General features: G+C 36.3%; 1 protein-coding gene across 2 annotated transcripts; it reads right to left on the reverse strand.

The window, feature by feature from the left end:
• Nucleotides 1-3,586: 3,586 nt before the first annotated feature.
• LOC127439315 (secretory carrier-associated membrane protein 4-like) lies at nt 3,587-11,622 on the reverse strand. Of its 2 annotated transcripts, XM_051695589.1 has the most exons (7): nt 11,553-11,622; nt 10,530-10,619; nt 10,249-10,377; nt 9,850-10,006; nt 9,666-9,767; nt 7,166-7,283; nt 3,587-5,845 (listed from the first exon to the last, which is right to left on the reverse strand). In XM_051695589.1, exons 2-7 carry the CDS (start codon nt 10,534-10,536, stop codon nt 5,663-5,665), a joined length of 696 nt encoding a protein of 231 aa, XP_051551549.1. In that variant the 5' UTR covers nt 10,537-10,619; nt 11,553-11,622; the 3' UTR covers nt 3,587-5,662. The 2 variants fall into 2 exon arrangements, with proteins under 2 accessions (XP_051551549.1, XP_051551550.1); XM_051695590.1 differs by lacking the exons at nt 10,530-10,619; nt 11,553-11,622 and having other exon boundaries at nt 10,249-10,384.
• Nucleotides 11,623-13,303: the final 1,681 nt, after the last annotated feature.

Here is a 13,303-nt window from a genome sequence, read left to right on the forward strand (position 1 = left end):
ATTTGTCACTAGTATCTATTCCAGTTTACTAGTACTTATTTATTAGATACTAGTATTTATTTATTATACACTTGTCTATTTACTCAAAATATTTTAGCCTATTTAAAATATATATTTTTGCATTTCAATTCCATAACAAAATTCCATCAAATTAAACTGCGTAATCTTTAACAAAATGTAATTAATCAAACATGAGTAAATTAAAGATTTATTAATTTAATTTTGTTAAAGATTACGCAGTTCAGTTTGATGGAATTTTGTTATGGAATTGAAATGTAAATCTTAAAAATTGCTTTTTTGAGTGTTCCAAATGGTATTAGTAACATTTCTCATCTCACTATTTACAACTCCTTTTTTACTTGTCAAATATTATGAATGGTCAGAATGACTACTGTATATCCAATTTAAAACTCTTAATAGTAAAATTACAATTTTACAAGTAACTATTTGAATAGACACAAGTGTCTCATAAATAAGTACTAGAATCTCATTAATAAGAACTGTTAAACCTGGAATTTGTACCAGTATCCAATGAATAGTTACTAGTAAAAAAATAATAATTAAAAATACTTTAGCACTGTTTGTGTACATACTACACATACTAGTAACCACAGATCCCATTAGATTTCAATGACAAAAATGTGCAATTTGTTACCAGTAACAATGGAACAGTGATTAGTAGCAAAGAAATAAGCACTAGTGTCTATTGGAAGAAGTACTATTTAAAGAAATAGTTCACCCAAAAATGAAAATTCTCTCATCATTTACTCACCCTCATGCCATCACAGATGTGTATGACTTTCTTTCTTCTGCAGAACACAAATGAAGATTTTTAGAAGAATATCTCAGCTCTGTAGGTCCATACAATGCAAATGAATGGTGATCAGACCTTTGAAGCTTGTTTCACATAAGGGAAACAGAAGTAATCCATATGACTCCAGTGTTTAAATCCATATCTTCAGAAGCAATATAATAAGTGTGGGTGAGAAACGAAATATTTAAGTCCTTTTTTTTCACTCAAAATCTCCACTTTAACTTTCACATTCATATGTGAAAGTGAAACTAAACAGGTGCCACATTTCACTTTCAGGCGTAAAAGTGAAAATGAAAGTGGAGAATTAGTGTATAAAAGGACTTAAATATTCTTTAGTTTCTCACCCACACCTATTATTACTATGGATTTAAACACTGGAGTCTAATGGATTACTTCTATGTTACCTTTATGTGATTTCTGGAGCTACAAAGTTGTGGGCACTATTCACTTGCATTGTATGCAGAGCTGAGATATTCTTCTAAAAATCTTAATTTGTGTTCTGCTGAAGAAAGAAAGTCATACACATCTGGGATGGCATGAAGGTGAGTAAATGATGAGAGAATTTTCATTTTTGGGTGAACTATCCCTTTAAATGGAAAAAGACACTAGTCACCTTTGGAATACTCAGTAGTACCTAGAAAATAAGTATCTAATAACTAAAATTAAATTAAAATAACAACAAAAATACAAAAAAATGTTAGAAGCATTGGCCATGCACCCTCAAGGGCATTAAGTTTTGATTAAAAATATAACAAATTAATTATATTCCAAAATTCAATTACCTGCTATATTCTCTCCCTGTAAATGTCCCCCTCTCTTATTTCAAGCAATTTGATAGCATAGCGAAGTCCTTCATTTGGAATGGGAAACGACCCAGATTACATTTCAATAAGTTACATAGGCCGATTGTCAAAGGTGGGCTAGACCTACCCAAGATTTTGTTTTATTATTGTGCATTCGGTCTCAGACATTTGGCTCATTGGTCGCTTCCACCTGAGAGAGCCCCTCCCTGATTTTGTTTTGAACAGGAAGTTCTTGCCCCTATTTCGCCATTGCAAAGCCTTTCTATCAAACTAACCGGAGAAGTTACACCCCGTTATCTCGCATTTGCACTCAGTATGGACAAAAGTGTCCAGAGTGTTTAATTCAGACATTTATTGCCTCGAGCATATGGCTGAACCCAAAATTATGTATTAATAAGTCCCCTTTCTGCTGGACTGAGTGGAAGTTAATACATTCGGTGACCTATATGAGAGTGGAGTGTTGAGATCTTTTTAAAATATGGTTCAACATTTTGGGATTCCCAGATCTGTTCTTTAGGTATTTACAGCTGCACCACCTGCTCTGTACTATTTTTGGGACTAGCATACACCCCCCTAAAGCAGCAGATACTCGGGGAGTGGTTATTACTGCTTTTGGAAAACGTCATGAGGCATCAGTGTATTACTCCCTGCTAATTCAGAGTCTGGGGGATTGAGCTTTAACTACTATCAAGAGATTATGGAAGAAAGATTTAAACTTGGTATTGGAGGAGGGAGTGTGAGCTAGGATTCTAAAAAATGTCAAGTCTACATCTAGAGATGCAAGGGTGCACCTTATGCAATTTAAGATTTTACATAGATTCTATTGGACCCCCTCTAGATTGTATAGGCTTGGTCTTAAAGACACGCGCACCTGCTGGCAATGCCAATCACAAGATGGGGACACAACCCATGTGTGGTGTGTTAAGATACAAGGATTTTGGTTGAGGGTTCAGAGTTTTATGTGTGGCATATTGGGTACTCAAATCAAATTTTGGCCCAGACTCTGTATTTTAGGTGTTGGGGTGGACATTGATGTAGGGGATATGTACATGAAGAATTGGTTCCTGGCCGGTGTTATGATAGGCAGACAGGTCATTCTTAGAGGATGGAAATCGGCTGGAGCGTCCTCGTTTCGTGAGTGGTATGCGGAGATGGGCAGGGTAGTGACATTTGAAGATTTGTCACATAGAAGGGTAGGCGACATGGATCTATTCAATAAGAAATGGAGCAGCTATTTAGCCTTTTTAGAAGGCTCTCTGGGAGGGGCAGTGGAGGGAGAAGTGTTGTTTTAAATGTGTGTGTTGTAACCTTTTTGGTTTTTGAACATATACTTTTTATGTTTTATATATATATATATATATATATATATATATATTTCTAAATATTTTCTACTGTTTTATTGTCTGTTTGTGTGTCTTTGTCAATTGGCATTTGACCACTGGGGTGTCTGTTGTGTTGGGGGGTGGTTAATGTTCGGGGGGAAGGGTTGTAAATTTATATGTGATTCCAAATATTCTTTTTTTTTTTTTTGTTTCTGTTTTTTTTATATGTTATATATAAATCAATAAATTTGTTAATAATAATAATTTAAAATATATATATATATATCACAACTTACATTCAAAATGTTAAAATTAGGGCAGTCAGTTTGGAGCATTGAAGGAATATTCCAGGTTATATACAAGTTAAGCTCAATCGACAGCATTTGTGGCATAAAATTCATTACCAGAAAAATTTAATTTGACTTGTTCCTGCTTTTCTTTAAAAAAGCAAAAATCTGGGTAACAGTAAGTAAACTCAAATCAAATGAAACATTTCCCAACTTTGTGCCGTCAGGAACAATTACAGTAGCTCGTCACCTAAAATCCACCCATTCATTGAAAATGAAAGACTTCTGGTCATTTTGTCACTGTAAATCACACTCACACTCCTGTAACAATCAGTGACTACAATAAAAGAAACTCCAAACTGAAAAGGAATGTTTTTTATTTAACTGTGGTTAGTTAAAGAGCCATTCCGGTCACATTTCAGATGCATATACAAGAATACTAAATACATTGGCAACACCGAGATGCGGTCGTAGAATGTTTAAATTCACAATCCACCTCCTATGGCTCTGTAGTGGAAGATCTCGAAGAACAAAAAGGAGCAAAGATCAAGTCACATATTGACAATAAGTGTCTTATGACTCAAACCAGCCACATTTGTAAACATAATGTTCCAGTACGAAGCGCAATGAAATCAGTGAGATGAAACATAATGATAAAGAAAAACATCTAGAAGCAACAGCATTAAACACTTGCGGCAAACTCGAAATCTATTGGCTTTCACATGCTTATTATGAATGAAAATTTAAGGCTGTCTTCATTTTGAAGAAACAGAAAAGAGAGAAGGCACAAAATGTATTTGCAACCTGCAACGTAACTTTGTCAGTTAGAGGAAAAACTGGATTTCTGCAATGCATTGCTGCAATGCATAAAAACGGTCTGTCATATGGAAATCATATTTACAAAGACAGTCAATTTACGTTCATGAATATTAAAAATCTGAGCAAATATTGAACAAAAGTAAAAATCAAGGCAGAAAACTGTTATTGAAATGATGCAAGACCTAATTTCTTGAGGAATATAGAAAAGCTGCCATGAATTAGAAAAGAATCCAAAGCTTTTTCCTGTCAAAAATCACTTTCCCTAAAACGGTAATGTGATTGTGTGCTGTATAGTGATTTATATGTTTATGGTGGATGTAGTCATTTGATATGTAACAATTTCATTCTCTTAACAAATCAACGGAATGTTTACAAAAAATCAAGACCTTAATCATGCTTCAAAGAATCGAGATTAATTCATTATGCGTCATGCTTTACATTCTCTACCTTTCATCATTACGTACTTTAATGTTACAATGTCCCAAAAATACTTTTTTGCTATATTTATACTAATGTTTCAACAAATGTGTTGAGATGGCTTTAAAGGAGCAGTTTGCTGAACAGTAAGTTTGTTGGGATGTGAGGGTGTTTCAGCCAAAATTTGACATATTTTCACTCAAATTTTCCATTAACTTCTTTTTAAATCAGGAAAATTGGTTTCAAAGTGTTGAATGAAAATTCTCTCATCATTTATTCACCCTCATGCCATCCCAGGTGTGTATGACTTTCATTTCTCTGCAGAACACAAATGAAGATTTTTAGAATAATATCTCAGCTCTGTTGGTCCATACAATGCAAGTGAATGGTGACCAAATCTTTCATGCTCCAAAAAGTACATAAAGGCAGCATAAAAGTAATCCATACAACTCCAGTGATTTAATCCATGTCTTCTGATGCGATACGATAGCTGTGGTGAGAAACAGATAAATATGTAAGTCCTTTTTTTACTATAAATCTCCACTTTCACTTTCACATTTGTCTTCTTTTGTTTGTTTTTTGGTGATTTACATTCTTTGTGCATATCACCACCTACTGGTTGAGGCATGTCAAAGGAAAGACTTATAGTAAAAAAAGGACTTAAATATTGATCTATTTCTCACCCACACCTATCATATCGCTTCAAAAGACATGGATTAAACCACTGGAGTCATATGGATTAATTTTATGCTGCCATTATGTGCTTTTTGGAGCTTAAAATTTTAGGTCACCATTCACTTGCATTGTATAAGAGCTGAAATATTCTTCTAAAAATATTAATTTGTATTCTGCAGAAGAAAGTAAGTCATGCACATCTCGGATGGCATGAGGGTGAGTAAATGATGAGAGAGTTTTCATTTTTGGGTGAACTGTCCCTTTAAATGTTCTTTCTTGTGTTCATACCAAGATTCTTTGAGGAGTGCTGATGTTATCAATTTTAGACTAGAACATATTTTTGCTATATTAAAAAAACTGTAATATACAAAAGCGAAAAAAACAAACAAACAACTATTCACAGAAGTAACTGATCCAGCTTTGTGTTTTAGTGTTTTTTCCATCCTAACATTGTTCCACATACTGCCCCTTTAAGGTTAAGACAACAAGTGGCACTCTGGCTCCATCTATAGTTCAAAAGTGGTATCACCAGGATCCGCTCTCTGGGTAATTGGGCACAGCGGCAGGATACTGAGGGAGGCTTGGGCCACTTTCAGAGATGGCGTTGAATCCTGCTTCTCTCACAGGGGCGCTTTTCCACATGCCTGTGCTCCATTCTTCCTGGGCCCGCTCCAAACTGCCACCTCCACCACGGTACAGCCGATGAACCTTTTAGGGGACAAAACTAATGTCAAACTTTTCACACACTTTTTAACTAATGAATTCCCATGAACTTCCCAATCATTTCTAATGGGGCTGGGTATCGATACAGACACAAATTTTCCAATTTGGTTTGATTCTAATTCACAAGCTCTCCATCAATTCTGATTCATTTGGGTATATTTCAGTTATGAAAGATATTCTCTTTTTGTTAATGCTGCAAATCATACAGGAAACCTTCTAACTTGGTATATTATAAAAATATAATTTAGTTCTGTTTTTTTTTATCCCTTTTTCTCTCAATTAGGAATGTCCAATTCCCAGTACTTAGTAGGTCCTCGTTGGGGCGCGGTTACTCACCTCAATCCGGGTGGCGGAGGACAAGTCTCAGTTGCCTCCGCTTCTGAGACAGTCAATCCACGCATCTTATCACGTGGCTTGTTGTGCATGACACCGCGGAGACTCACAGCATGTGGAGGCTCATGCTACTCTTTGCGATCCACACACAACTTACCACATGCCCCATTGAGAGCGAGAACCCCTAATGAGGAGTTACCGCAACCATGAAGAGGTTACCCCATGTGACTCTACCCTCCCTAGCAACCGGGCCAATTTGGTTGCTTAGGAGACCTGGCTGGAGTCACTCAGCACACCCTGGATTCGAACTAGTGACTCCAGGGGTGGTAGTCAGCGTCAATACTCGCTGAGCTACCCAGGCCCCCCAAAATATAATTTTTTTAAATGAACAACCAGGCTCAAACTATTGCTATTTGCTATTTATTTAACAGATAAAATAATCAATACAACCAAAACTGAAATAAACTTTTTAGTAAAAGAGATTGATCTTGGGATTTTAAGAATCAATATCTGGATTGTTCAAACAAAGATCACAAGTAGTTGGAAAAAAAGTATTTTTTTACCCAGCCCTAGTTTGTAAGAAAGGACTGGATAAGGATTCATTCAAATTTAGACTGATTCGCTAATGAATCTTTCAGACTGAATTCTGAACCAGTTCAACTGATTAATTGAAAAGAACCAATTAAAAAAAAAAATGTGTTCACAAGTCGGACATCACTTCGCGAGCAATTTTACCCTACACAAGAGCAATATTTAGTGAGGAAATATACTTTAGAGCATTTGAAAAAACTCAGGTTTTTCATGGCTATGGGAACCCTAAACATTGCCATACTCTCTGCTCTCTGCATACCGCACACTGCTTTTAATGAAGTATTTACTCTTTAACATTAAGATATTTTGTGTGTCAGCTGAGCATGTAAAGGTAAAATAGTTACAAATAAGGCAAGGCTTGTATGTATATGCAAATCATACCTTGATGAGAACAAGCCCCATGAGAACAGTGACGACAGTAAAGAGCAGAGTAGCGATGAGCATGAATATAGCAGAGACCACGTTTGTGCTGAAAAACATCACTGTGGCAATCCATCCACTGTAAAGAGAGAAAAACATTCTTCCTTTAGCATCAATGGAAGTGTTCAAATTTCCTCTTAAAAAACGAATTTGACTAAAAATCCTTAAAATAAAGTTTGTCCAAAAATGAAAATTCTCTCATCGTTTACTCACCCTCATGTCATTCCAGATGTGTATGATTTTTAGAAGAATATCTCAGCTCTGTAGGTCCATACAATGTAAGAGAATGGTGACCAAAACTCTGAAGCTCCAAAAGGATATAAAGGCATAAAAGTAATCCGTAAGATTCCAGTAGTTAAATCCATATATTCAGAAGTGATATGATAGGTGTGGGGGAGAGACAGATAAATATTTAAGTTATTTTTTTTACTATAAATTCTCCTCCCTGCCCAGTAGGGGGCGATATGCACAAAGAATGTGAATCACCAAAAACAAAAGACGATGACTTTAAAAGCGAAAGTGGAGATTGATAGTAAAAAAAAAAAAAGGACTTAAATATTAATCTGTTTCTCACGCACACCTTAGGGTGGGCGATATGACCAAAATCTTATATCACGATATGAGTAATTTTATAACACGATAACGATATGCAGTATATCACGATATCATACATTTTCTGGGAAAATTAATAGAAATTGGCAAAAACAATTATCAAATAACCACATAATGACAATTTTGGGTAATTCTTTCAGTGAATTAAATACTTTCAAATATTTCCTCTTATTTAATTTTCACTTTATTTGGAACTTTACAATAGTCAATGTACAAAAAGCTAAATTTACCATAATGCTAAGTTTCACATTATGTCCTATTTCAGTCTGATATGTTGTTGACCAACATTATTATAAACATAGAAAAAGCAATAAAACAGAGAATAATACATAAGTAAAATAATAATAATAATAATAATGCAACGGAAATAAAAACTTCTTGCAGAAAATTTCCAAAATTATGTAAACACATCTTGCAAAAAATAAATATCAAATAAATCTAAAAACTTCTTGCAAAAAAATAAATAAAAAAATAGAGCCGAATGAATGCAGAACACATCTTTTGGCATTCATAATATTATTTTGCGTGCTTCATTTTGAGGTCAAATAAATTGCTTGTTTTATGAGTGATTATGGTCATGCAACACAATTTGCATATTTTCTTTTCTCCCTTTTTCTCCCCAATTTGGAATGCCCAATGCACTCTAAGTCCTTGTGGTGGCGTAGTGACTTGCCTCAATCCGGGTGGCGGAGGACGAATCTCAGTTGCCTTTCACGTGGCTTGTTGTGCGCGTTACCGTGGAGACATAGCGCGTGTGGAGGCTTCACGCTATTCTCCGCGGCATCCACGCACAACTCGCCACACGCCCCACCAAGAGCGAGAACCACACATTATAGTGACCACGAGGAGGTTACCCCATGTGACTCTACCCTCCCTAGCAACCAGGCCAATTTGGTTGCTTAGGAGACCTGGCTGGAGTCACTCAGCACGCCCTGGATTCGAACTTGCGACTCCAGGGGTCGTAGTCAGTGTCTTTACTCGCCGAGTTACCCAGGCCCCCGACATAGTTTGCATATTATATTTTTCTGCTCTGTGTTGAGTTTTGTGAACCACGGATGTCACACCTGTTTTAATAATACGCTGCTCTTCATCTTCTTGACTTGTTTGGGAGTCATCCCGTTCTGTGGAGATGTTTTTCACAGGGTTTTTCCTGCATCAAAAATTATAGAGTACCACGAGTGATCCGACTCTGTGCTCTCCTGTAAAAATATCAGGAATCCTGTTGGACTCGCGCGCACTTGCGCGGTACAGAAATAGCTCATGTGACGCTCACATGAAACACAGATGTACCTGTCAGATGAGAAGCATATTAAGTGCTTATGAAACGCTGAACGGGAGATGAATGTAACTGAATTTGTTTGGGCAGCCGCTAAATATTTTGTAAACCCTATCCATGTTTCTAAAATTCTCTCAGTTTCACATGAAGCCCTGCCCACTGATAGATAAGCCCATGCTGTGCACATGGATATTTACATATTGTGATGTACACGATATTGCAAAATCTCTATTTATTGACACTTTATATCGTCGCCATGATATATATAGTCATCTCACCCAGCCTTACCCACACCTATCATATCTCCTCAAAAGATATAGATTTAACCACTGTAGATTTATGGATTACTTTTATGCTGCCTTTATGTGCTTTTTGGAGCTTCAGAGTTTGGTCACAATTCACTTGCATTATATGGACCTACAGAGCTGAACAATTCTTCTAAAAATCTTCATTTGTGTTCTGCAGAAGGAAGAAAGAAAGTCATACACATCTGGGATGGCATGAGGGTGAGTAAATGATGTGAGAATTTTCATTTTTGGGTGAACTATCCCTTTAACATTTCATGTTACTCACCATACACCCCAACCCGATATTCCAATACTCTGGATGAAAGTAAGAACACATTGCAGGAAGAAAATGAAGAAGAATGCCATGAAGTTGAATGAACTATCAGCCCTGTACAAAGGGACAAGACCAGTTAAATCAAAGCATAACATCAACCTCAGCATTTAATTTTCCCCCAAAATGGTTTCCTTACCGGAAAGCTTTATAGAGCGGCCTGAACCAGCAGGTGTAACTACACGGGCTGAAAACAAGAAGCCAGAGGAGCGCAAAGCCAAAGTTAACTGCGCTGCCCCCTCCGGCCCACCAGGCAATGCAGGCTACCACATTAACACACAGTGTGATAGAGTACACTGTAAAAACAGAAGTATCAGCCATCAGATACGTACCTTCATTTTAAAGAGATAGTTCATGCAAAAATTACAATTCTGTCATCATTTACCCCACTGTTGCTCTTAACCCATACAAAGAACATTACAGTATATGGGTTTGGGACAACATAAGGGTGAGTAAATGATGAAAAAAAAAATCATTTTTGAGTTAACTATCTCTTTAAGATCAAATCTGAAATCTGTATCAGGATCATTTCACTCACATATCCAAAGGTTGTAAACGCGGCGCACAAGCTGGCGGTGGGGTTGTGGAATTTCCTCGTCCATGTTTTGGTAAAAACATGGCTTTATGCGAAGAAACTTCGGCAGAGGGGGAAAGTTGTTTGTTCGATCTGTCATGCAAAAATGGATAGAAATTGAAAATGTGTTCAAAAAGCAAACTAAAACTCTTTCAAATTGATGACAACATGACATTTATGTTAAATTCATTATACACAAAAATATAGCATGCATAGTTTCAATATGTCAATCACATCTGGCTTACCTGTCATCCTTAGTTGTGTGAAAGTTGGTTAAATGTGTTCCTGATGCTGAACGCTCTCCTTTTTGAACTGAAGGACTGCTGTTTTCAGTGCTAAATGAAACAATATAAAAATAGTTTAAGATTTAATAATCAGCCAAAAGCTTAATTTATGGTCACACAACTTAAAGGGATAGTTCACCCAAAAATGTAAAATTCAGTCATTGTTTACTCACCCCTGTGGTGTTAACCCCTTATGACTTTCTTTCTTTCTATTTTTAACACAAAATTTTTGAAAAAATAATAAATAACGCCCCATCTCACGAGCGGGACTGTGCATTCTGTTGTTCTCGTGCACTCTCATGGACAGAGCAACGGTCAGTGAAGATTTTCACAAAATAAATGTTAGTTTTCGGTTTCTTTGTTTCTCACCAAACCTTAACGAATGCCTTCAGAACAAGGCATAAGTCACATACAATTATTTATAAGGCTTCTGAATAATACTTTTGCATCTTTTATGAAGCTTGAAGAGGTGGTCACCATCAACTGCCATTGTATGACATCAATGAGCACAACATTTTGTAACATTTCTCCCTTTGTGTTAACAAGAAAGAAAGAAAGAAAGAAAGTCATATGCGGTTATAACAACACAGGGGTGAGGAAACAATTATTTAATTTTCATTTTTGGGAGAATTATCCCTTTAAATTACCAGACAAATAAACAAATAACTGTTGCACACTGCAAGCCACACAATATCACATCAGTGTATTCAAACGAAATAAGTTACACTCATGTTGCAGTAAACTGGTGTTTCTAATGGTAATACTTCTATATTACATATATCTCACATCACTATATTTGTTCTGATAACAGTACAGGCCAGCAGCTGACGACACACTGCCAAATACAGCTGCAGCAGAGTAGAAATGGTCAAACTCTACAACATCTAGGAGAATAAACGATGCCATTTCACGTCATGAGACAAATAAACGCTGCTACATAATACACAAAAACATCAGAGTTATATCCAGTTTATAACACGATACCTGTGCACCGCTAAATAGTTTGATAGGGGATTCGTCTGCAGGACTGGAAGCGTTTTTGGGGCATTATGGGAAATGTAGTTTTGAAACGGTGTAGTTTGTGCTCTGTGAATGGAAGTTGTCAGTGTTGAAGACTACAAGCCCCATCAGAGTCAGTCAAAGGTGTGGTCTCAGTGCTTGTGACTGCTGTTTTTCCTGCCTTGTGGCAATGATTAGATACCTCTCAGTTATTTTGGTCAGAAACCAGTGAATACTGATTTACTTTAGATTTTACGGTTTGAATCGTTTTGCGCAAATTTAGACGCAAAAATTGTCCCCTTCGAAACACTAACATTGACATTTTCATTCCAGTACAAAAACACATAATATTACAGCCACAGTTTTATAAAAACACTTTTTCAAAAAGCGGGGGGAAAAGAAAAAAAAAAAAAGAAGAAGAAGAAGCGAAAAATCCCATAGAAATCTTCAAAGCAAAATTACTCGGTCTGGGAATCGATTCCGAAAGGAATCAAGAATCGACTCTAAAGCTTCGATTCCGCTCGGGGAAATGGACAGATATGTTAATTTTCGTGACCACTGAACTACTACACATTCTTAACAGCACTAATTCAGTTCACAAGTGGATTATAAATTACTTCAGCTAAACGATCATCAACCTGATTCTGAATCTTTTGTAATTCGTCAGCCATAAATTGTGCTCCGTTTGTTTAGCCCTTCAACACATCAGGCAGCTGCTTTCCAGACCTATACTGTAGTCTGCCAGTATTTTAATTTGGATCAAACTAATAATCCAATAAAATGCCACATTTGTGATGGAAAATTGTTGTATAGTAAGAACTTCACTGATGTTACACCACCTGTCTGCACTCATAAAAGCAAGAGTCTAACACTTCTCTACTCATTCTCAATATTGTTATAGTAAGCCTATGTTTTAAAACATTTTGCATATTTGTTTTTCATTTTACAGAATTTTTACATTAAAATGATTCTATAAAATCAAATTCAAAATTAAAATTTTAAACACGCATTATGAAAAATATTGCAATATTATATTAAAAAAACCAGTACAAAAACCTGGATTTTTAAATAAATTTAAAGTGTATGTTTGGGCATTTTTATTTAGTGTACAAAAGGTAGTGGACAACTGCATAGTAATATATAACAAGACCAACTGATGGGGGGGGGGTAACAGGCATTTTCAATGTATTTAAAAGTTCCCTCAAATGTATCCCGACTGAAGCGTTGCACTTTGGGACATGCACTACATTTTATACTAGAATAGACCTATAAATATTCAATGCCATTCATTCTATCACAAAAAGTGCAAAGGATGCTTTAAAATTAGCTGTTTATTATGAGATTTAACTTCCCTTTTATTAATGGAATTGATAAAGAATCGAAACAATGAGTCTGGAATCGACTCTTGGAATCGATTCAATCGATTCCGTAAACCAGGTCTCGGAATCGACTCCAAAATTTCTGGAATCGAACAGCCCTAAAAATCACCAAGTCAAAGCAGTTGAACAAATAACTTTGTGACTTTTTATTGTCGTCTGACCAATCCTACTCGGGAATCACACTTACTGGCCAATCACAGGCCGTTACGGTCCAAAAAGGGCGTGTTGCGTGGCAAAGGCTCGCGAAATTACCAATCATATTATTCTTCGTTGTGTGACGTAGTACTCTGTAGGCCAATCACAGCCGGCAATCCTTACCCGCAACAAGCTCCCGCCAATTCTGAGCGGGGAGCGCGA

This window comes from Myxocyprinus asiaticus, chromosome 50, assembly GCF_019703515.2.
Source record: "Myxocyprinus asiaticus isolate MX2 ecotype Aquarium Trade chromosome 50, UBuf_Myxa_2, whole genome shotgun sequence".
Taxonomy (NCBI): Eukaryota; Metazoa; Chordata; class Actinopteri; order Cypriniformes; family Catostomidae; genus Myxocyprinus; species Myxocyprinus asiaticus.